Genomic DNA, 25,800 nt, shown 5'->3' with positions numbered 1-25,800 from the left:
GAGGATTTAGGTTCATCTTTACAGTCTCTGCACTCTGTGACTACTTTCAAACTAGAGTCCAGGAAAAAAAACCACATTATATTATTTGTATTAGTATTATTAATGTCAGATTACTGCTATTAACTATTTTTGCAGAGGTTTGCATTTTAGTCTTGAAGCATGGATTTATTTTTATTTTATTTTATTTTTAATTAATTATTTATTTTTAAATTTACATCCAAGTTAGTTAACATATTGTGCAACAATTTCAGGAGTAGATTCCTTAATGCCCCTCACCCATTTAGCCCACTCCACCCCCCAAAGCCCCTCCAGCAACCCTGTGTTTTTTCTCCATATTTAAGAGTCTCTTATGTTTTTCACCCTCCCTGTTTTTATATTATTTTTGCTTCCCTTCCCTTATGTTCATCTGTTTTGAATCTTAAAGTCCTCATATGAGTGAAGTCCTATGATATTTGTCTTTCTCCAACTGACTAATTTCGCTTAGCGTAATACCCTCTAGTTCCATAGTTGCAAACGGCAAAATTTCATTTCTTTTGATTGCTGAACAATACTCCACTGTATATATAAACCACATCTTCTTTATCCATTCATCCATTGATGGACATTTGGGCTCTTTCCATACTTTGGGCTATTGTCGATATTGCTGCTATAAACATTGGGGTGCATGTACCCCTTCAAAGTAGCATACCTGTATCCCTTTAATACCTACTAGTGAAATTGCTGGGTCATGGGGTAGTTCTATTTTTAATTTTTTGAGGAACCTCCATACTGTTTTCCAGAGTGGCTGCACCAGTTTGCATTCCCACCAGCAGTGCAAAAGAGATCCTCTTTCTCCACATCCTCACCAACATCTGTTGTTGCCTGAGTTGTTAATGTTGGTCAATGAATCATGGATTTAAAAAAAATTTTTTTAATGCTTATTTATTTTTGAGACAGAGACAGAGCATGAATGGGGGACAGTCAGAGAGAGAGGGAGACACAGAATCTGGAGCAGGCTCCAGGCTCCAAGGTGTCAGCACAGAGCCTGACGCGGGGCTCAAACTCACAGACCATAAGATCATGACCTGAGCCAAAGTCAGAAGCTCAATAGACTGAGCCACCCAGGCGCCCCTTTTAAAATATCTTTTTAATGTTTATTTATTTTTGAGAGAGAGAGAGAGACCCAGCGTGAGCAGGGCAGGGGCAGAGAGAGAGGAGACACAGAATCTGAAGCAGGCTCCAGGCTCTGAGCTGTTAGCACAGAGCCCAATGCGGGGCCCGAACTCACGGACCGTGAGATCATGACCTGAGCCGAAGTCGGATGCTTAACCAACTCAGCCACCCAGGTGCCCCAGTGAATCATGGATTTTAGATCAAGGGGGAATTATTTAGAAAAACAAAGTCTACTTGTAAATTTATTCCACAATTGCATAGACATGTAGGCTGAAAATATTTTAAAAGTTTATTTAGTGTAGCCTCATCTTTTTTTTTTTTTTCAAGTTTATTTATTTATTTTGAGAGAGAGAGGCAGAGAGAGAGGAAGAGAGAGAATCCCAAGCAGGCTGCATGCTGTCAGCACAGAGTCCAGCCTGGGGCCCCAGCTCACGAACTGTGAGATCATGACCTGAGCTGAAATCAAGAGTTGGACTCTTAACCAACTGAGCTACCCAGGCATCCCGCACTCATCTTTAAATACAAGAAAACTGAAACACTTTTACCTTTTTCAAGGTAAAGCAAGTTGACAAAGGTCACATAGTATATTGAGTGTAATGATTTGGGGATGCAAGGAACGGAAAACCTGACTTATTACAAACCGAACGATGATCTAATTTATCTTACTAATGGAAGGACAGATATAGGATGGGAGTACTAGTTTTCTAAGTGTCATGACAAAATATCACGGACAGGCAGCTTAAACAACATACCTTTATTTTCTCACAGTTCTGGAGGCTGCAAGGTGCCAGCACGGTGGTTTCTCCTGAGGCATCTCTCTTTGACTTATCAATGGCCACCTTCTTATGTGTCCTCACATGGTCTTTTCTCCGCGTGCATGCATCCCTGGTGTCTCTTCCTCTTCTTTTAAAAACACCAGTCCTATTGGATTGAGGCACCCATATGGTCTCATTTAACTTAAACTATCTTTTTTAAGGCCCTATCTCCAAATATAGTCACAGTGCAGGTAGGGCTTTAACGTAAGAACTTTGGGGAACATGATTCAGCCTGTAACACGGGCTTTAGCCTCTGGTGATTTAGCAGTTCGATAAATTATTAAAGTTTAAGAAACTGCCAACTTTTTCCCCAAGTGGTCGGTCGCTTTACATTCTCACAAGCAGTGCATGAGAGTGCCACTTACTCTACATTTTCACCAAGATTTGGTGTGGTCAGTCTTCTTCATTTTAGTGACTCCAAAAGGAGTGTAATGGTATCTCATCTTGGCTTTGTTTACATTTCTTTAGTGACTAATGATGCTGAACAGCTCGTGTGTTTATTTGCTATTGTATATCATCTTTGATCAAGTGTCAGTTTAAAGAACTCCCAAAACTCCATCTTTTCCATTAAAAAAATTTTTTTTTTAAATAAAGGTTGAGTTTTGAGAGTTCTTTATATATTCTGGGCACAATCCTTTCTCAGACGTATGCATTTTAAATACTTTCTACAAGTGTGTGGCTTATCCTTTCTTCTTTCCTTCCTACCTTCCTTTCTTCCTTTTTAAATTTTAATTAGCTTTATTTTTAGAGCAGTTTTAGGTTCACAGAAAACTTGAGAAGGCACAGAGAGTTCCCACACATGGATAGCCTCCCTGTTACCAACCAGCCAGCAACAGAATTGCTACATTTGTTACAATTGATGAGCTACATGACACATCAAAATCACCCAAAGGCCATGGTTCACACTACGGTTCTTCATTTTTGGTGTTACACAGTCTACAGATTGGACAAAGGTATAATCACATGTATCCATATTTATGGCATCAGACAGAGTATTCTCACTACCCTAAGGATCCTCTGTGTTCTATTCATCTCCCTACACCCTGCCCATCCCCCAGTCCCTGGCAACCACTGATCTTTTTATTGTCTTCATAGTTTCCCCTTTTCCAGAATGTCATGAAGTTGGAATCACACAGTATGTTTTTCCACAATGGCTTGCTCCTATGCTTTCTTATAGAAACTTCACAGTTATATGTTCTATGTTTAGGTCTATTTCATTTTGAATCAATTTTTATGTATGGTGTGAGGTATGAATTGACGTACAGCTGTTTTTGTGTGTGTGTTTTTTTTTTTGCATATGGATATCCAATTATCCAAAAACACTGGTTGAAAATACTATCCTTTCTCTGCTGAATTGATTTTGTTTCTACCTTTGTCAAGAATCAGTTTTCCATATATGTGTGTGTCTATTTCCTGACTCTCCATTCTGTTCAGTTGATCTATTGGTCTACCTTGATGGCAATACTACACCGCTTTGATTATTGTAGGGTTATAATATTAAGTCTTGAAAGCAGATAGTGCCAGTCCTTCAACTTTGCTCTTCTTTTTCAAGGTTTTTTATTTTGCTCTTCTAGCTCCTTCAAATTTTCATATGAACTTTAAGATCGACTTGTCAATTTCTACAAATGAGTCTGCCAGAATTTTGATCAGGATTGTAGTGACTCAACTGACCTGTGAACATGGTGTACGTCTTCAATTTGGAGGGTCTTCCTTAAATTTGTTCGGCAATGCTCAGTAGTTTTCAGTGCACAGGTAGGTCTTTCACACCTTTTATCCCTGTTTCACACTTTTCGATGTTACTGGAAAAAGCTCAAGTTTCTCTCCTATAAGGCAACTCACCACATGTGCAAGGCTCATCTAGCCTTCTTTGAGTCACCCTGGGGGAACTGGGACTCAGAGAATTGTTAGAAAAACAGCAGATACTCTTGCTACTGTGATTTCTCTAAATAATCAATACACTCCTCCTCTCATGCTTAGGAGTCTTGTGTCTTCCACCAGCCTTCATGGCTGCTTGTTGGCTTGCAAATAAAATAAAATCTCATATCCTGTTACAGTTTCTGACATGTGCTATAGCAAATGCTCTGTGAACAGTGAGGTTTTTCTAGTCTGGCTGGTGAGAATAAGCATCATTCCTAGTCCTCTATGTGCATAGGTAACTATCACCTCTAATTCTTTTGGGTGGGTCTTTCCCTGGTCTTGGGTATTTTCTCACATGCAAGCATTGATGGGTAGTCACCTAAATTCTTGCGGGAGCCTCTTTGCAAATCTCCTGAGTTCTCTCTCTCTTCTCTTTGGTACTCTGCCCTGCCAATTCCTGTTGCCTTGACTTCCCTGACTCTCAGCTACATCTTTTCAGCTTGGAAAGTTTTCCGGGGTGAGTTTAAATTTCCCCTCCCCATGCCATGGTCTGGGAACTTTCCTGAAGAAGTATGCTGGGGTAAATTATGGGGCTCACCTAGGTTTGGGAAGAATTCTCACTTCTCAGTGATCATTACCTTTCATGATCTGATATCTAGTTCTTGCAAACCACCGCCCCATGTATTTTTGTCTATTGTTTGGTTGTTTCAAACGGGAGGATAAATTTGATTCTAGCTACTCCATCTTGACCAGATGCAGAAATCATATGAATTCTTCTAAGTAATCATCTTAAAATTAACTTTCTGTCTCGTTCACATCCAATTTGCTATTTTGGCTATTTTTTTAGATATATAGTTTTTTTAAGGTTATTTATTTATTTTGAGAGAGACAGAGACAGCGTGAGTGGGGGAGGGGCAGAGAGCAAGGGAGAGAAAGAGAATCCCAAGCAGGCTTTGCACTGTTAGCACGGAGCCTGATGCGGGGTTCGAACCCATGAAATCAAGAGATTAAGACCTGACCCGAAACCAAGAGTCAGGTGCTTAACTGACTGAGCCAGCCAGGAGCCCCTACAGTTTTTGGTGTTTATATATTACATCTATTGTTCTTGTTTTTAGAACTCACTCTCATTGATTTTAAATTTGGAGAGTTGTTTGTACAATCCCAATAAATCGGTTATTTTTTCTTTTTTTTTTACATTTTGTTTCGTATTTAATTCTGGAATTAATTTTAGCGTAAGATGTGAGCCTCTAATCTTATTTTTCTCTGTAAATTAATTTTACTGAAATAAGTGTTGCATAATGCCCCTTTTTTATTCATGATACTTCCTGTGTAATATTTTGTTTTTATATATTCTAGAATTTGTTTCATTTACCCTTGTTTTTTCTTTTGATTTGTACATTTTAATTACCATACCCTTGAGGCACCTGGGTGGCTCAGTCGGTTAAGCGTCCAACTTTGGCTCAGGTCATGATCGCACAGTCTGTGAGTTCAGGTCCTGTGTTGGGCTCTGTCCTGACAGCTCAGAACCTGGATCCTGTTTCAGATTCTGTGTCTCCGTCTTTCTCTCTCCTACCCCGCTCATGCTCTCTCTCTTCTCGAAAATAAGTAAACATCAAACAAAAATTGAATTACCATACACTTATAATATTCTAATATCTAAACAGAGAAGCTTCACCTCAAGTCTCGTCTTTTTAAAAAATATTATTCTCATTTACTTATTTTGAATCTTAGAATTATTTTATCAAGACATTACTCTCTGCCTCTTCTCTCCCAAAATTTATTCAAATGGGATTTGGGTTGGCATAAATAAATAACTTCACAACACTTGATCTCTCCTTTAGGAACACAATATATAATCTCAGTTTTTAAAAATTTTCCTTTATATCTCTCATTAAAGTGACACATCAATTAAATTTTGTGATTTCTTTTCCTTTGAGATCACAGTAGGATTTAACATCACTGACAATCTCTTCTTTGGGGGAATTTGTCCCAGCGGTGCTTTTCCTTCTCCTAACTCTCTATCCCCATCCCTCTTTCTTGTGCTTTCCCAAGTAGCAGTGTTAATAGTCACTAAGATATCTTCTCTCTCTTTATGGTCTCCCTTCATAGATTTTTCTCTGTGTAGAGAGCCCCTGAACTATCACTTACCCAGAATCTCTATCCACAGCCCCTGTCCAACCATTTTTGCATTCAGACCTTGACAGATAGCAGCGCCCTCTGCTCCAGATACACTGTGCAATTACCTTTCCTCTGATCTGTTCCGTGTTCCTCAGTTTAGAGCACTTCAGTGTACTGACATCAGCCAAGCTGGGGCAAGTCACCTGGAAGAAATTATTTTATTTGTTTTCCTCCTATAAATATTGGTGTGTTTTAACAAGGAATCTTTCTTTTAATTCCTCTGATTCTTCCAAAAATGACTAACCCTCTATGGAACTTTCTAATAGTGCTGTAGGCAGGCAGGGACAGTATGTGGGTGCTGATAATATTTCCATCACACCACTTATTCTAGCTTTGTATCAGTCAGGGCCAATCAGGAGATGAAAATTACTTAGCAATTTAAATAGGAATGTTTAATATAAAGAATGGTTAACTATAACAGAGCACTGGAGTAACAAGGGATTGGCTAGTCAGAAATGAAGAGAATTCTAAGGGGTATAGTAACAGCAGATAAAAGGAACAGAGAATACCCCCAGAGCGAAATAAAGCACCGAAGGAAGAAGTCCCTCACCAAACTCACACACATAACTGAGGTTCAGATCTTGTTGGAAAGGGCATAGCAGTGGCTCACTGGGGCTGAGCCAGCAACACTTGCTGGAAATTTACCCTCCAGAACTTTCTGGAAATTGCTGCCCTTTAAGGTGCCAGAGAAAATTGTTCATGGGCAGGTGTCCTGCTGGAAGTATTCTGCTATGTGATGCATAAGGGGGTTGGCCGGGGAAAGCTGCTGGCCACTAGGTACTGCTGACCACTGTGCATTGCAGAAACCAGATGCTGGTTTCTGTACCACAGGAGTTTGGGGATAGAAAAGCTAAGGCAGGAGTCTGAACAGAGGATCATACTCGTCCTGGGAAGAGGGCTCCTTCTTCTTACAATGTCATTATAGTGCCCTCTACTGACAACGTCCTGCTGGTAGGCAACAGAAAAATATTTAAAGGATCTGCCTGTTTTTTCAGAGAGCAGCCAAAAAGGGTGAATGTGGCACTGAGAGGTAACAAGCTGACAACTGTCATGGGTACGTTTATACAAGGATATAGGTGACTTTAGTCATTTCCACCATACAATGGATATTTTATTTGCAAACCTTTCAATTATCTTAGTTCATTATAAGGGCAGAAATTTGTCATTTTTTAAATTTATGAATTCCAGTGCTTGCCAGAAATTTCCATTGTCTGCTCTCAGTACCTACTTGTTAAATGCACAAGTGCAACAGTATGAATAGGCAGTATAGCTCCGTGGTTGAACAGACCCTGGAGCAGACTACTTAGGTTTGAATGCGATGCTGTCAGTTCCTGGCTGCATGACCTTGAGCAATTATTTAATCTTCTCTGTGCCTCAGTTTCCTCATCTTTAAAACAGGAACAATAGTACCTAGCTCACTGGCTTATTGTGAAGATTAAATACGTTAATACAGGAATCTCCCACTTAGTAGTAGTAATCCCTTTCTGAAAATCACATTTCTGCAGGAAAATCTGGAGCCTATTTTGTGTCACTTTTAAAAAAGAAAAAAATTGAATGAATACCCATCAACCAATTCAAGTCCCCAAGCAACTTAAGTTGCAGCTAAACATAGTAAATCCCTACGTATAAATAAACCATCACATTAAGATGTAAAATGCTGACCTCCAGTAATATTGGCAAATGGTACCTGGATGCCACACCGCCTCCTTTGTACTGTAAGCATCTTTCTCTCTCAGGTTTGCTTCCTTGCCTGCAATTTTCTTCAAGGCTTTCCCAACTTTGTTTTGAACTCAATGTAGAACAGTAGGCAAAAACAAGGGTTAAGTATGAAAGTCAGCAGGTCACAGGTGACTGACACTGAATGGCAGATGGACACTGACCAGGATTGGGCAACTTCTCTGTCCCAGCTATATCCTAAGGGGATGTACTTTTGGAGTTGACAGCAATTGCACTTTTCAAAAGATTTATGCTGGAATTTTATCCTTTTCACCAATTGTATTTGGAATGTAACACTTCCTGTGCTGTTAAAAACAAAACAGCGTTTTATTTTAAAACATATTGAGTTTGGGGTTATGTAAATATAATCCCCCGTCCCCCCATAAACACCAGCTGGGATGTGCGGAAATGAGAAATCTGTACTCCTTTACAGATTTTAGGTATGAAAAACCAAGAAGGGAAGACTTTATTTGGAATGTATCTGGCCTACAGAACGTGATGCCAAGTTTTACTGTCTTAGTCTGACTTATCAACTTTGTCAATAGTTGTATTGTCATTCATTAATTCACCCCCTCCAAAGATGTTTTTTGAGCACCTACTCTGGGCCAGCTTTGCTAGCCTGAGGGATGGAATGGAGAATGAGCTATGGTCCCTACTTTGAAGGAGCCAACAATTTGGGTGGGAGGGGCGGGGAACGGCAGGGGCAGATTGCAGTAGCTGCCTGGAGGCGCTGCACAGGCAGAGGCTGGCCTTGGGGAGAAGCTGGCCGGGGAGGGAGGCAGGAGCACCGCGTGGAAGCAAAGGATCCGCACGCCACGTCCGCTCTGCGCGGTCGGAGCCAGAGCTAGGCCCGCAGGAGAGGGCGGCCTGGGCCCCGTGCCACCTCGAACCCAGGGGAAGAATGCGACATTCTATTCGTTTCGCGATTGGAAGCCACGGCAAGGGTTAATCAGAGGGAGATTATGTGATTAAGTTTTTGAGACAGATCCGGTGTGTTACGCTGTGAGTCTCTGGCGGTGGTGCATGGGGAGAGGGGAGGATACAGATATTCTAATCGGCACCGCCGAGCACGCTTTTCTCGCTTCCCAGCTGTGGGCGCGGTTAGTAGGCCCGGGAGGGGCACTGGAGGAACCTCCTAAACCAACTTTCGGGAAGCGGTGTAGGGAGGAAATCAAAGTGAACCGCTCCTGGTTGCGGCAGCGGTCCAGGGCAAGGGCGAGCTGGCCGAGGAGTCGGCTGAGAACGTACAGTCACCGATGGTTTTTCTCCCAGGAGCGGACCTCACCTGGACACTCACCAATTCACAGTCTGAGGCCCCATCCCGGAACTCCCGGCTAGGCAGCCCCGCCCCGGAACCTTGTGTTCCCGGAACTAAATGCGGAAGTTCTTTTTGTTACCACCGGTCGCAATTCTCACGGGTCGCTTCCGGTGAGGAAAGATGGCCGCGGCCGCTCGGGACTCACGTGTGGGTGCGGGGAAAAGGCTGAAAAATTCACTGAAGAAGAAAAAGAAGATGAAAATGGTAGCCCAGGCAGTGGCTTCGGAGCTGGAAGAAGAGGGCAAAGACGCTGCCGACAGTGGAGGTAACGTACTAGGGTTGAGCTTTGGCTGCTGAAAAAGAAGACCCAGTTGAACTTGTGGCAAGGAGGGGATGCGAGTCGCTTTGCCGCTAGTTTTATCTCGGCGTGGCCTCGAAGGGGCGATTTGGGCCCAGTGAGAAGACGAGGAAGCGGTGTTCAGGGGGCAGACGCTTTGAAACTCCATATTCTTTTACTACACATTTCCATTGTCACTGTTATTAATGAAAACGGATGAAACTAGTGCTGACAGAAGCAAAAAGGTTACAGAGACGGAAGGCAAAAGGAAGGGGGGCCATTTGAAATTACGAGTGGGATAGGTTTCGTAGGGAAGGAGCAAAAGGCCAAAAGAGGTTAGAGGGAGGGAGGTGGTCTACTTGACTTTTCTTGTGTGGTAGTTGCGTGACTCTGGGAGTTAGAGACCTGATAGCGATGAAGGAAACGAGTACATGGTTGAAGTAGAATAAAAGTATCAGTTGAACTCTCAGAAACGCTTGCTATCGAAAGGAAGGAAAGATACTCTGAGGCCTTCAGCCCTGATGTGACCGTGCTGCACCTCTTTACCTTCGTCCTTGACATTAACTTCTTAGGTTACAAGAAATTACAGACAGCCCCTGACCTTCTGCGGTCCAGTTATTGCTCCTTTGTACTAGCTAGAGCTTTGCAATAGCCAGAGTTACTCTTTTACAACGTACAGGTCATGGGAGTTATCTGCTCAAGATGGTCCAGTGGCTCCCCATCTCAGAATAACATCCAGAATCCTTAGATTGTATGGTGACCTTCAGGCCATCTTCTCTCCTAATTTCCTACTCTGCCCCCCACTAAGTACTAACTGTAATCTAGCCTCATTGATATCCTTGTGATTTAACACATCAGACAGGCTCCCACACCAGGGTTTCAGCGTTCCCTGGGGCTTCACTGCCTGGAGTATTTTTCAAATGCTTGCGTGTTTCTCCCTCACTTCCTTCCATCTCTGATTCAGTGTTTTATCTGCAAGACTTGTCCCTGATCACCCTCCGCAACGTACTGCCACTGCTCTTCCTTCATCTTGCCTCCCTGCCTTCATTTTTTGACTTCTCAGGCTTTCTTTTTCTGTCTTTCCCCAATCATCTGACATATTGTGTAATTGCTCTGCATCTCTCCCAGCTGGAATGTACGTTCCCTAAGAGTAGAGATTGCTGTTTCCTAGTACGTAAAACAGTGCCAGCTGCATACTGGATTTTTCACAGAAATTTAAGTAAATGAATGGATAAACCTGGACTTCCCAAGACCAAGAAGAAGAAACTGCCATTTACTACTGCAGTCTCTAGGTAATTACACTCCTCATCCCCTTTCAAAGGAGTTGAGGAAAACGGTCCATTTGTTGAGCAGGAATTAGAAGTTGTGGTTCTGATATTTCTTGTACTCAACAGACTAGTTCATGTGGGGTTGTCAGAGAAAGAAACCCTGCATTTGAAGCAGAATGTCAGTACTGCTTACAAATTTGGGTGTCAATCAGATTTGTCTGTTCAAGTACTGAATAATTCCAAGTTAGAGCTGTTCTGACTTCTCAGTGCAGTATTGTCAATGCTGATTAGGTCCTGAGGTTCTCTCACTACTGTAGATCCATTACATTGTGGATTAAGAAAGGTCTGGGGTAATGTGGAAACCTAATTATCTAATGTAGTTGGATGACTTCATGTTGAGGATACAAAAGATGAATAAACTTCTGCTCTAGAATTATAGTCTTAGGGAAGATAGATATTAAACACAGGACTGCAGTATGTTTTGAGTATTATTAAAAAGTAGTTGTTACAATCACGGTCCAATTAAAATGGTATAAGGATGGAAACAGAAACTCATATCCCGTAGAACCCAGCTTAGGCATTGCTTTCTGTCTTACACGTATTACTCAGAGTATACTCTGTTATTATTTTAACATGTCTTTCTCCTTATAGATATAGGTTCCCCAAATGCTGGAACTATGTCCTATTTATTTTCATAGGCCCTTCCTTGCGTATTTTAGTATTAGGTAGATTTTCTTGTTGAATAAATGGATAAGGTGGCATTTCATCTAGGCCTTAGAAGGATGAATAATTTCCTAAGTCTGGGGGTGGAGATGACAGTTTCCTCAGGCCTACAGGAAAAAGCAAGTACGATGGCACGCCGTCTCTTAAGATGTGTGGGCTAGTTAGGACACAATGAATTGTCTGCTATGGCTGTAGCTATTCAAAGAAGTTAAACAAGTGAAACTGGGAACAGAGGGTGAAGCCAGATTGTAAAGAGCCTTGTGTGTCGTATGAAGGAGATTGGACTCTCCATTTGTAGGGAGTAGGGAGCAATTGAGAACTTTTAAGGCAGAGGATGACACATGTTTATAAATACCACTGCCGGCTGTATGGCGACTGACATGGAGTGCCAGAACCATTGATTGGCAGTTGCAAACCTGTGTCAGGGCTTGCACTAGGACAGGACTCTGAAGAGAGAGAAGGGACCCACTTGAAATGTTTTTCAGAAGGAAAACATTCAGTTTTCCAAATAACCAACTTACCAAAAAACTCACAGCACCATAAATTTTGGGTGTACTCTACTGGTAGAGCAATTACATAATAACAGCTATATTTTTTGAGCATTTCGATGTACTGTTCTATGCTCCTCATAGGTGCATCAGTGCAGTTAATTCTGACAACAGCCCTATGAAATAGATATTATTTTTACTTTACTTATGGGAAACTGAGACCCCAGAGAAGTTATAATCTGCTTATCCCAATACATAAGCTGATCATCGGGTTGATAAATGACAGCCATTATTGAAGTTTGGCTTTAGTGTCTACACTCTTGACCCCTACTTCTTTTCTCTTCACTTTCTGGTCTGTACCCTGTAAGTTTTGACTTCATCGTCTCCATCAGGATTTCCTTCAGGATTTAGACTGTACCTCTGCAACAGAGGTAAATTATAAAAAGCCTTTTATTGAATAATACATTGAGTAATGTAGGTCCATTGGTTATAAGATGGCACGTCCTCCCTTTGTCTAATTCAGAATTTGTTATTTAATATAAGGATTCGCTGTTTTCCTCTCATGAAATCAGTTGTTTCTGGAAAGGTGACCCATCTTTGGTAGTTCAGTTATTTATGTACGTGTGGCCTTAGCAGAACTAGTAAGGTTTCAAAAAATTTCAGCTAATGGACGCTGAGAAACTTTAAAGGCAGAAGATTGAATTTGGCTTCAGACACATCAATGAATCAGTGTGCAAATTATAGGCTTATTAAAGTGAAGTGTACCGACTCATTTTATCAGGAAACTGAATCAGAGGCCTTTCTTTGAACTTTAATTGGATCCTAAAAATTGATAAAGATGTGCCTTATCATGAATATTTGAAAGCAAATTCATTTAGCAAGATGCTACTTAAATTTCGTAGAAAACACACAGGTATAACCCATGCATTGTTTGAACTTCTCCCTCTGGCTTTAATTTGTTTTGACACATTATGTAAGAAACATAAAAGTGTATATATACATAGATGCTTTTACCAGTGTAAAACTCTTAAGTATTGTTGTGAGACTTTGCAGAAGTTTCCTGGTTCTGATAAGAGAGTTTGTCAGCTTTGGTAACAGCAGTATCAGAATTTGGCATAGAACCTGATACATGATATAGTACTTAATATCCATTTAGTTAGTCACTGAATAAATTGGAAGTTTCACTTACTGTGATTTTTTACACTTTTCTCTTGTAGTAGGTGTTGTTGAGGGTAAAATTAACAAAGTGTATGTAATGTAAACTTACCTGATAGCAAAATGATTCAGACTGAATTTTAGTAAATTGTAATACTTTTCAGTAAGGTTTGGAATTTGATCATAGTAGTATCACAAGTGATTACAAATCAGAGCTATGTGGGAGGTAAAATATCAAGCATTATAAAGGGGATGATGACACCTGTATCTGAGTTAACCTTAAACTGCTCAAATTTATTGAACTGATACCTTCTTGCAGGTTCTGATACAGTGTATAGTTGGTTCTTAAGTTTGTATTCTTAAAACACACACAGGCACACATAGCCTCCCTAGTTAGTAAAACAAGTCAGGTGAAGACGTAAAAACAATGGTTGATGATATCAAGTATCATGCAGGGGAGGTTGATAACCTCCATCTCTGTGTTATCCTGGAACTACTCAGATTTATTGAATTGATGCAGTGTTGGAGGTTTAGACACAATGCTAACTTTATTCTTAAGCTTGTAGTCTGTTTGAAAAAAAAGGTTCTGTAGTCAGTAAATTAACCCAGGTGAAAAAAGCCTCGGTCATTATCCAGCGCAATGATGCAATCAACCCCTCCCTCATAGCATGGGCTCATGTGACTGTAACCTGGCAGAGAAGAATGGTAATTTCATGTTTTCTAAATTGTTATGGTCACATATGTGAAAAATGGCCATATACGTCTAACACAAGACTTGATAACAATCCAGTTTAGAAGGTCCTAAGAGCTATCGCCTCATTTTTGATAAACTATAAAGCTGTATTTTAGATATAATAACCTAGCAGATAAATGTGCTTTTCATCAAACTGTAGCTTATAGCTTCCTTCATCATGTAAGTTACTTAAAAATAGCAAAGGAACACGTCTAAGAAATGAAATATATCGTAGTCCTACTTGAGTAGTTTAACAATTTATAGGACAGACTCAGGAAACAAACTACCTCCAGGCCCTATGCTTTGGCTTGCCTAGATAACACATCTTTTAATTTGTCTTATAGTAGAACTTTAATTTTAATTTTGGTTATTTTTATGGAAAGCTGGGATGACTTCATTTTTTTCAAAGATAAGTGCTTTAAAATTTTTTAAAACATCAATTTTGAATATTCTAAATTCAGTAGTAATTGGCAGGAAAGATCATGTGGCTTGAGCAGAACAAATGATTTACAACTAGAATGGGGAGCAGTAGTTTCAAAACTCTTGATAACTAGGGCAATGTGCATTCTTAGGCAGACTCAGAATGGGGATGAGGAAGGGACTCTTCTGGTTACTGAGGCTTAGAAAAATTTTTTTTTAGTGTTTAGTTATTTATTTTGAGAGAGAGGGAGAGCGTGAGCATGAGCATGTGAGGTGGGGAGGATCAAAGAGAAAGGGAGAGAGAGAGAATCCCAAGTGGGCAGAGCCCAGCAAGGGGCTTAATCTCAAGACTGCAAGGTCACAATCTGAGCTGAGATCAAGAATCAGATGCTTAACCAGTTTGGCCACCCAGGTGCCCCTAGAAATTTCTTTTTAATTCAAGCTTTCTTAAATTATTTAATGAATATTTTCTGTTTTAGCTCAGTACAGATTAGTCTGAGTTGAATCTTTGATTCAAAGCTTTCTAGGGCCTCAGGAATCAAACAGTTGTATTTCTCTGTCCCGTTAACTTTGTAACTTTGGACAGATTTTTAACTTTTCTAAGCTTTGGAATCATCCCCTGTGTAAATAGAAGAATAAGAGCAACTCATAGAGTGTTTTGAAGATGAAATGGTAATCATAAAAAGTGTTTATTTAAATAGTATCTTGCTCCATCCGGATGCCTGGGTGGCTCAGTTGGTTGCTTAAGCATCGAACTTTTGGTTTTGGCCCAGGTCATGATCTCAGTTTGTGAGATCAAGCCCCACATCAGGCTCTGTGCTGACATCAGAGTCTGCTTGGATTCTCTGTCTGTCTCTCTCTCTCTCTCTGTCCCTTCCTGGTGCGTGCTCTCTCTCTCTCTCTCTCTCTCAAAATAAATACACTTTAAAAACAATAAAAATAGTGTCTTGCTCTAAATACATGTTAGCTAGTTAGAATTGTCAGTATTTTAGAGTACTTTGAAAAGTTGTGGCACATGGTGCACCCGGCTGGCTCAGTTGGTAGAGCATCCAGCTCTTGCCGTGGGGTCGTTAGTTCAAGCCCCACTTTGAGTGTAGAGCTTACTTAAAAAAAAAAAAAAAGTCATGGGACAGTGACGTTGATCACTTCTAAAATAAAGTCAAAATTAGTCTTCACTTGATAATTCCCTGGCACGTGCCTTATAGGCTGTAACTGAGACAGTAGATAGAATTGTAATGGAAGCAAAATTTGTTTTACCCTCTGTTTTTTGGCATCCTTTTCTTTTTTAAATTTTTTAAAATGTTTGTTTATTTTTGAGAGAGAGAGAGAGAGACAGAGACAGACAAAGCACGAGCGGGGAGGGGTAGAGAGAGAGGGAGACACAGAATCTGAAGCAGGCCCCAGGCTCTGAGCTGTCAGCATAGAGCCCTACGCAGGGCTTGAACCCACCAACTGCAAGATCATGACCTGAGCCGGAGTCGGTCACTCAACTGGCTGAGCCACCCAGGTGCCCCTTTTGGCATCCTTAAAGCTTTTCCTGTCTCTCATCTCTGGTCTGTCTTCCAGGTTTTCAGTGTCCTTGTTTGCCTGGTTACTCTCTGTTATTTATTTCATGTTGACTACCAGATCTGTAGGAAGTGCTTTTCATGTGTTATCTCATTTAATCAACATAACAAATCAATGAGGTAAATCCTGTTTTCATGCCTGTTTTGCTACAAAGAAACTGAGACAAAGAGTAGACAATACTGTTGGGAAGTAATGGAATCAGGACTTAATGCCAAGTCTGTCTGATTTTATAACCTGAGCTTGTCATCCTTGAGCTGTATAACTAACTGGTCGTCCAAAGATTCCCATTCAACTCTTCACATGTCTTGTAGATTCCGGCTACCAGAGGTGTTCCTTGCTTGTTCATTTCTCCTTCTCCACAACCACATTAAAATTCTTATCATGTGTGTCTGATGTGTGTGATATGTAATCAACACTTAAATGTTTACTATGGGCTAGGCACTCTCTTAAGTACTTTATATATATTAACTCTTAATCGTCATAAACGGTATCAGATACTGAAGTAGATACTATTTTATTGCCATTTTTACAAGTGAGGACACTAAGGCAGAGAACTTAATAACCGTCAGAAAAGTCACATAGATTTATATCTGGAGTTGAGGTTGAATTCAGGCAGCCAGACTTCTGTTTTCATACTTTTAACTACCACTAGCTGATGTCTACCAAGTTTTTATGAGGGATTCTGTTTGATTTAGAGTAAATTCTAAAGGTGTGAAGTAAGTTAAATGTTAACCAATAGCCTTAATGCTCCCAGATGGTATTTGTATTTTAAAAGAACAACCTTCTTAATCCAATAGAGAAACTGTTTAAAAATAAAGTCCTAAGGTAAGTACCAAAAGGAAAAAAACACAAGAAATTTGGCCTCTTACTGGAACACACGTATAGTGCTGTAATTTTAAACTGCTTGGTTTTAATTTGGGGGTTAATGTGCATATTTTATTTCTTGGATCGTAAATCAGACCAGCTTTTTTATAAACCAGCCAGCTTTTTATACTCAGTCCTTACTTTCCAGTTCCCAGATCCGGTTTCAGCTGGTCTGAACTTGTTGTCATTTCATAAACATTTCACCTTTAACATTCCCATGCTTTTGGACGTGCTGGTTTATGCTGCCTGGAATGCCCATAATAATGATGATCATAATAATTTTAATTTTTATACAGGGCATTGATTCAGATCTAGGACGTTTTTGGTTCTAGATTTTAGTGATCATGCCCCCTGCCTCTTTCAATGCCCCTGGGTTGTGGAATCTTACTTCCTTGGCCTCCTCCCTTCTCTTGTCATTGAAACCCTTGCTTAACCTAAGAAGTAACTTTAATATCCTTTGTTAAAGATATCCCCAGTCACCCTTTCCTCATTACCTTTTCTTTTCCAAAAGAGCACTTACGAATTTTACAAATTGTAAAACCAAATTTTGCAGTTGGTTAGTGGATTTATCGACCCTACTAAAACATGTGACTTCTTCAAGGAGAGAAACCTACATCTAGATTTTTCACTTTCCCTTTCCTTCCCCATCATTCATGAATGCCCAATAAATATTGAAGGACTGAGTCTTCTTAAAACTTTATCCCATTTCCAAAGGCTAAGGAAAGTAGCTCCCTAAATCTGGGATCAGAGACAGATGGTAAATTTGAAAGGGAGCTGGAAGTGTGGGGAGAAGGCAGCAGGAGATGGAAATGCCCATGCCTACCACAGTACCGCAGAGCTCTAACCCTGGCCTGCCAGTATGGTAGGTAGTAACCGCTAGCCACACGTGGCTTTTTAAATGTAAAGGGATTAAAAATTCAGTTCCTCAGGTGTCCTGGCCTCATTGGAAGCACTTCAGTAGATTCTAATACCTGGTGGTTAGTGGGCAGCTCCGATAGAATATTTCCATGAATGCAGAAAGTTACATTGGAACCTTTAGTTATTACTTCCAGTAAGCATTCTTTGTAGCCCTTCCTTAATTTCCAGATTTTAAAAATAGGATGTAAACTTAGAGTTAATGTTTAAGGTAACACACAAGACTTCAAAGGAGGTTTTACTTATATGGTGCTGTGGATATATTCACTTAACTTCTGTTGTTAAAGATCAGTTAGTAGAAAATTCAAAAAAAAATCTCATTTTCATAGTGTACAGTGAAATTTTAAGAACCAGTTCTACTTTCTGATTTGCTTTATCTTCGGTATCCTTGAAGTAAATCCTGTTTTTTAGTATGCTGGAGGACCTCATTACATTGACATTTTTTTTATTTCTATAAAACCTGATCATTTCCATTTTTGCAGTGAATGCCTGACACCTCTGAGTTAGAACTTCTTTTTAAAGATCAAAATTTAGGGGCGCCTGGGTGGCGCAGTCGGTTAAGTGTCCGACTTCAGCCAGGTCACGATCTCGCGGTCCGTGAGTTCGAGCCCCGCGTCGGGCTCTGGGCTGATGGCTCAGAGCCTGGAGCCTGTTTCTGATTCTGTGTCTCCCTCTCTCTCTGCCCCTCCCCCGTTCATGCTCTGTCTCTCTCTGTCCCAAAAATAAATAAACGTTAAAGATCAAAATTTATGAATCATGTGGATATTTTGGGATTTTTTAATTGGTTTATATGGGTTGTATAAAATGGTGTTATAAAACTTTTCATGGATTTATTGTGTGCCTAGAATATGCAAATTGCGATAGTCTGAGTAAGAAACATCAAGAAAAATAACTAAAGTTTAGAAATAGAGAATTGGAGTAGCTTATTACAGTCGTAAAGTCTTTTGGCTGCCTTTACAGTGCAACTGAAAACGTGAAATTTGTTGCAGTTTGTGTGTGAATTCATCAGGACAAAACACTAGATGTCAGTATTGTAGTTTTGCCATTTTACCAGGAGCTGGTAGACTTCTGTTTTTAATCACCCAGCTCTTCTTCATCAACACAAACTTTTAAGCTGTTATGCCTCTTCACATTTAGATTCATTTCTTACTAGGAGAAGCACTTGTCACAGAATTGTTTATTTTGCTTTTAATATTGGTGCAGTGCTACTAACTCAGGAATAAAACATGTATATTTTTTTCCGTCCAATTACATTCTCTAAACTTTGTTTCTCAGTGTACTTTCCAGGGAACACTGGTCCTAGGAGATGCTTCTCAGGGAAAAACTGTGTGACTCTGAAATCTGGTATATAGTAGACAGTCAGACTCATTGAATTGAATGATGGTGCTAAAAGCTTTTGTTTGGCAAAATCTAGGCACTTTTTAAAATGTTTTATAAATAATAAAGTTCTTAAATCACCTGTATTTGCTTGTCAAAGCTTACAGTCACACTTTGTTAGATTTTGTACATTTACCCAGCATGCAGGATACAGAGAAAGCTTCAGATTAAATATGTGGCAAATGAGTTTCTACTTAAAATTTTTTTCTCTTTATAAAGAAATGTGCAGAATGTCCTGACTCCTTATTTCAGCTCAGGCCATGATCTCAAGGTTGTGTGGGGCTCCTCACTGGGCTCTGTGCCTGCTTAAGACTCTCTCTGTCTCTCTCTCTCTGTCTCTCCTCCCCTCCCCCCCTTTCTGTGTCTGTCCCACTCGTGCTCGCTCTCTCTCAAAAAAAAAAAAAAAAAAAGAAAGGAAAAGAAATGTGCAGCATAGCATAGTAGGGCAGTAGAATTATTAGCAGTTTCTCCCATTATCTCATTTACTTTTTGATAACATTGACACACTTATCACGCTTTGAAGATACTTTATTTTTGCGTATGTGCTTGAGGTTCATTTTTTTCTATATGTGTAAAATGTTTCATATGTTTTTATTTTCCGTTTCCTAATGTTAGAAATTTTCATCTGAAATGTATTAAATAATTTGGTTTTACATCTTTTTCATTTCATAAATTCCCAATACTTAAATAAAGGTATTAATAGCAGAATTGCAGGTATTACAATGACTAGCAAAGTCAGATCTTTCTGGCACATCTCTCTTAATTCATGACCTACAAGAGAGAGAGAGAGGATCACCCAGAAGTTACCAGCTGACTATACATTCAGCTCCTTTTATTTTTGTCATGACAATAAGCTGAATTAAGGGGAAAAAAGAAAGGATATTTAAAACAATATGCACATTTAATTGAAATTACTTAAGGAAGGGGGGTGTTGAGTTGAGGGGCAGGCAGGTTATTTTGAAGTAAGAACGAAAAACAATGAGACTTCTCAGAGGTAGGAGCAGATGTCCTGGTTATGATGCTTCACTCTGGTGCGGGGAGATAGACCCAGCACAGACTCCCCAGAACGCGGTGCTTTTTTAGCTCCTCTTCTGCTTATGAAGAAATATTCCAAGTTACTAAGCTGTTGGATGATTGTCTCCTTTGAAGGATTTCCTAATAAGCTCCATAGGCTTCTGAAGAACAAAACAGAAGCTGTCCAGAAGGCTGTGGCTCCTGTCGATGTAGGCATACCATGCTGGTGGTCCTGTTGGTCAAGTGCATTGAGCTCCGGAAGTTGAGAAAGCATGCAAAACTTAAGGTTCAAGAGCTTCTCAGCAAGTTGATTTTTAGGCAAGGCCACTGATTAGACTCTTCTTTCTGCCGACCTTCTGACCCCAGCTATTTGAGTCTTAAAAGATGAACAAGCTGGCAGGAGTGCCTGGGTGGCTCAGTCAGTTTAAGCGTCTGACTTCCCCTCAAGTCGTGATCTCATGGTTTGTGAGTTCGAGCCCCACATGGGGCTCTGTGCTGTTAGCATGGAGCCTGCTTAGGATCCTCTGTCCCCACTACTCTCTTTCCCTCTCCCACTTGCATTCCCTTTTTCTCTCTCTCAAAAATAAATAAACATTAAAAAAAAAAAAAAAACCAACCCAGATGGACAGGTGGCAAATAACCCATCTGTACTTTTCGTGGAGATTGTGCACGATAAAATTCCAGCAGTCCACTTTCATAGCCGCGGCTCAGAACTTGATGTTGTCATTCAGTTGCCATTTAATCATCAGTATCTTGGGTGGATGTTACTTTATTAGATTATTTTTCAGAGATGTTAAAACACCTAACTTTATAATGTTATGTGCAAATTCTATAAAAGAAGACTGTGTTTTTATGTTTGTTTTATAGATTTTCACACACACAGAGAATTTTAAATCTCTGGGTCAAATCTCCAGAGAGGTTATTCTGACTTCCTGTACCATGGAGACATTATACCATTTTCTTGATGATTAAAGTTGTTTGTTAATCGTTTTAAAAATATAATCTTCATTAGTCTCTTTGAGTAGTTTAATGACACAATTAAGGCCCATGGACTTGAACACACCCTACACTGCCCCCAGTCAGTACCTGCTGCTACCTTGATGGCTGAGAGGTGGTGTGGGCTGTTGGATTTGTTTCTCCTACCTGGGTTCTGGGTGCTGAGGCCCAGCATGACTGGGCCAGGTCTTTGGGGCCTGATGACTGCAGGGTGGAGGGTCCTTTTGCCCTCTGCTGGCACTGAGCTGCGGGACTTGAAAAGCCCCCTCTTGCAGGAACAGAGGCAGATGGAGGACTGTCAGCTTTAGAAAGGCCCTGGGGGTCGGCATGGCCTTGGCAGCCTCTTCCTCAGGTGTTAGAGTTAACTTGTTTCTACTCTTAGGTTCTGTAAGAAGCTGTGGGCCAGAAAAGGATCACTTTTCTTCTGATGATGAAGCAGCGGAAGCTGATAATGAAGATGAAGTTGAACCCAACGGCAATGAAAATGGAAATGCACCCGAAGCTAGTGTTGGAAGTAATGTGGGCTGGGCGGATGCCATGGCCAAAATTCTTAACAAAAAAACTCCTAAAAGCAAACCCACTATCCTGGTCAAAAACAGAGAGCTGGAAAGGGAAAAAGAAAAGTTAAAACAAGAGAGACTGGAGAAAAGAAAACAGGTGTGTCTTACTGGCTGTTTTGTAGATCAGACTGTTTGCCTCGTCTGGTTACTATCTGCACTGAATCCTTCCTGGCGGTGTTGGTCCAGTTCCCATTCTGGCTGTCAACTGGCTCTGACACAGGGGTGAATAACCACAGTTTTGTTCAGAAACCTCATCTAAATTACTCCATTGAGCACATTCACTTTTTAAGCATCTAAACAAAGAAATAGAAATTAAACTCCCAAGAAATTTATCCTTTTAAAAGCAAGTAAGTTATACATGTGGCAGTGACTCCTAGGGCTAAGTATTTCATTTAGTTTTGCTGTTTGTATCATCATCATTTGGTTCTGAACCAATATAATCCTGTTAGTTACTTTTTGCTAAAAACCTATTTTGTAATATAAATCTATGAAGATGTCATCCTCAGGGATTGGTTGCAGTTCTGCAAACGGACTATTTCAGTGCTGGATAAACTTGAATTCATTATAACTTTGGTTAAAGCACTGATGATAGAAGGTAGACTCACACTGTCTGCTGATTAGAGGGCAGAAGTTGGACTTCAGTTTGCCATTGTATATTATAAAAATAAACAATAAGATTTTTAAATCTCTTGTACTTGATGATGTATTTCTATGTCTAAAATACTTTTTAATGAAAGAAAAATAACTTTCTATAATCGTACTGACAATGTAAAAGTACTGATTTCCAAGAGGTACTTCGTAGGTAAAAAAAAGAAAAATAGATTTGAATTGGCATATATTTCCTTTTAAGTTCATCATCCCCCTTCCCTTGTTTCAAGGGAATTGTTTTCTTTGTTTCTAATGCTAGTTACTCTGTGCAGAAGGCTGTATGAAGATGAGCTTTTTCAAGTGTTGCGTTTAGAAAGTTATTAATTCAGTGTTCTCATTTTACTTTAAGATAAATTTTATCTCTAAATCTTACTAATAGCTTTTCAACTGAAAATTTGAATCTTTATTTTCTGACAAAAGCTGGAGAAAGCTTTAAAAATAAGATCCTTAATTACTTCTAGCCCCAGTGTTCTAGTGAAGGTAAGAACATTTTGAAGCCAAGAGAAATGGGTCTCTTCACTCTGCTCCAGGCCAGTGCTTTGTAAGCTAGAGATGATACTGTTCGCAAAATGTATGAAAACATTGGGGCGCCTGGGTGGCTCAGTTGGGTAAGCATCCAACTTCGGCTCAGGTTATGATCTCACGGTTCGTGGTTCTAGCCTTGCGTCAGGCTCTGTGCTGACAGCTCAGAGCCTGGAGCCTTCTTCGGATTCTGTGTCTCCCTCTCTCTCTGCCCCGGCCCTGCTCACACTCTGTCTCTGTCTCTCAAAATAGTGAATAAACGCTAAAAAATACACATTTGCAAAGGGGGGGGGGGAAGAAAACACACCTATTGATACCAGAAACAGGACACAATAGATACAAACGCTCTTATATATTTCTGAGTAGAGTCTATGCAAATCACGTTGTTTTTTACTGTTAAATATTGTCAGTTTCTGGAATATCAAGTACTTATTTCTAATCATAAGTATAAAAATATACTTCAAATTTTTTGAAAAGTATTTGGGGATTATGCATGCCTTGGGTACTACAGATAATTAAGACTCAGCTGTTTTAAACTTACAAGTAAGATTTTTAAATTTCTGGCATAATCTACTGAATTTCATGACAGTTAAAGTAAATTATCTGATCTGGGGAGGAATCTATTCCCTTAGAAAGGAATCTGGCTAATCTTTTATAGCGAGAGCAGGAATTTGATTTTACTGTGATTAGACGTTTTCATTAATACAAAATGAGACATTACACAGATGGAGAAAAGGAACAGATAAAAGGAGATTTTTTCCTACTGGTTCTAATTATGCCTTTGATGCTCACCAGCTTCTTGGGGATGAGCTCATCGTATTTGGTGTATTTGATGTATTTGATATTAGGTGATACGTTGGCCCGAGACGGCAGTATATGCCAATGGAGTGTGCCGATGTGTCACGTCAGGTGCCTGGGACCAGAGTACTAATGGATATGATGCTCTGCTTTTAAAAGCTGATACAAATTCTTAACAACTCTGACTACTGAGAAAGACAGTTTCTGAAAAATAAAGAATGTTTAAACTTGTGGTTACCAAAGACGGTAGTTCGGGGTCTGCCTGATGCTTAACCTCCGGTGATCTGGTGGTGGCAGGTCAGGTAGGTGGCTCTCTCACACCCACCTTGTCCTGCCTGGCTCAGTCAGGCCCCTGCTGTCAGAGAGCCTGACGGAAACTCACTTTGTGCTTCTCACATGACATGCTGAGTGCTAACCACAGGCCCCCTGAGCTGAACCCCCCAAATGTGGGTTTTTTCAGTCCTTGTGACAAACTAAGCCAGAATGATTTATTACCTTTGTCCTTTCACAGAGTATCATATCAAAGTATGCTGCACTTTCAAAAATGCCTAATATTCTTTCACATAACAATATTTATAACACAGCTCGATAAGAAGCGGGAATGGGAAATGATGTGCAGAGTAAAGCCAGATGTTGTCAAAGACAAAGAAACAGAGAGAAATCTTCAGAGAATTGCAACAAGGTAAGACTGTTCTTGCCCTTTAAAAAATAAGTATACTAAAGCTTTGATAGTGATCCATTTCTGACTAGACCTGATTCTTAAGCTCTGCCTTCTCAGAGCCATGTGATTTATATCAAAACCTGCCTACTTAATACTGAATTCAGCCAAAGGTTTTGCAGGTCTCGTGAGGCAAGAATACCATGTCCTCAGTGTATATTTGGTTTGAACCAATTTGAGATCATCTTGTTTTTATAGTCACGAGAACAGTGTAATTAGACATGCACTTCTCTTATGACGATTGTCTGAATTTATGGCACTAGATGACTGTTTTTGTTATCTTGCATTGTACTTGAGGCATAAGGAATTCTGCATTATAGCAGCTTTATGCAGGCCTTCCACTCTGCATTTTTTATCATTGGCACCAAATGTTTACTTGATGCCCTCTGTGTCCAAAGATAAATAGAACCTGGTGGCTGCTGGGTGGTCCTTGCCTACTCACCTGTAGGAATTCTAGTCTCTTTGAGACCAGAGGTATATCCTGTGTGTTGGGAACATACAGCAGCAGATTGTCAGGGCAGCGGGGGAGACTTCACAGAGGAGAGAACATTTGAGCTGCTACTTGAAGAATATAGCAATTATATGTAACGGAATTACTTTTAATTTTCTAGTTACCTACATTATTTGGGTCATTTTTTAAATCCATCTGACTGTTCTACAGTGAGATAAGAGTTTGAACAGTAGAGCCAGACTGCTGGGTTCAGATCCCAGTGCCGACTTAATCATCTGTGTGTCCTTGTGCGTGCTACCTAATTTTTCTCCATCTCAGTTTATTTACTTGTAAAAACAGTAGAATATTGTGTCCACCCTGCAGGATTTCTCTGAGAATTAAATAAATTAAAAACATAAAAAGAATTTAGAAAAGTGTATGGTTGGTGCACAAGAATAAGTACCTCCTTAAATTTTATACCTTAGGTACCTCACTTTCCTCACTTTGGTCCCAGCCCTGCTTGGAAGGCTACGGATTTTCATCCTCCTTATAAGCTAATAAGCTAGCCTGTTAGTTTCCTGGATACTGGGAGAAGACAGGAGACTTTGGGTCAGAGACAAAGGACTGTTGGCAAAGCAGTAGCCAGAGCGTCACGTTCCCACTGGTTACCATTGTCCCTCAGGGGCAACACAGGTGCCCTGTATGGATGCTTGAGTGTGCGACGGGTTGTGTTACAGGAGAACACTGTTCTTGGGAATCTGTTGCTTTTATGGTGAATGGTAACAAGCCTGCTCTTTGTCTTGGGGAGATGTTACCTCTTCGCTCAAGGTTGCATACCGTAAACTAACTCTCAGAAGTGACCTGTGTAAGGAACAGTCAGGGCCTTGCATCCTTGAAAAACTTAGCAAGAATGTACAGAGATGCTCAGGGTCCATGGCAGAGTACCTCTCCCAGTGATAGAATTTTAGAGCTGGGAAGGATGTTAATAGTTTAAATCAGTGTTGTCCACTAGAAATATAATGTGAGCCACATATATATTTTAAAATTATTTGGTAGCCACATTGAAAACAGTTAAAAAAGAGAGGGGTGAAATTAACTTGAGTAATGTATTTTATTTAACCCATTATATCCAAGTCATTTTTATTTTGTCATATAGTCAGTATAAAACAATTATTAATGAGATGTTAAAATCCTCTTTTTTCATACTAAGTCTTCAGAATTGAGTGTGTATCGTAAACCTGGAGTATATTGCAATTTGGACTAGCCAGTTCTATTTCATGGCTCACTAGCTC

General features: G+C 40.1%; 1 protein-coding gene across 2 annotated transcripts in view; it reads left to right on the top strand.

Annotated features, from left to right (window-relative positions):
- Positions 1-9,126: 9,126 nt before the first annotated feature.
- RRP15 (ribosomal RNA processing 15 homolog) overlaps positions 9,127-25,800 on the top strand; it is a 40,407-nt gene continuing 23,733 nt past the window's right edge. For both annotated transcript variants that reach the window (XM_047076557.1, XM_047076558.1), the window contains exons 1-3: positions 9,127-9,301; positions 21,215-21,489; positions 23,945-24,042. In XM_047076557.1, coding sequence (XP_046932513.1) covers positions 9,157-9,301; positions 21,215-21,489; positions 23,945-24,042 — 518 coding nt within the window. In that variant the 5' untranslated portion in view covers positions 9,127-9,156. The remainder of the gene's footprint in view (positions 9,302-21,214; positions 21,490-23,944; positions 24,043-25,800) is intronic.

This window comes from Lynx rufus, unplaced genomic scaffold (assembly GCF_022079265.1).
Source record: "Lynx rufus isolate CCGP_SWC_20201006 ecotype Redwood Valley unplaced genomic scaffold, mLynRuf1.p SCAF_15, whole genome shotgun sequence".
Taxonomy (NCBI): domain Eukaryota; kingdom Metazoa; phylum Chordata; class Mammalia; order Carnivora; family Felidae; genus Lynx; species Lynx rufus.
This window is presented reverse-complemented; position numbering and strand designations above follow the sequence as displayed.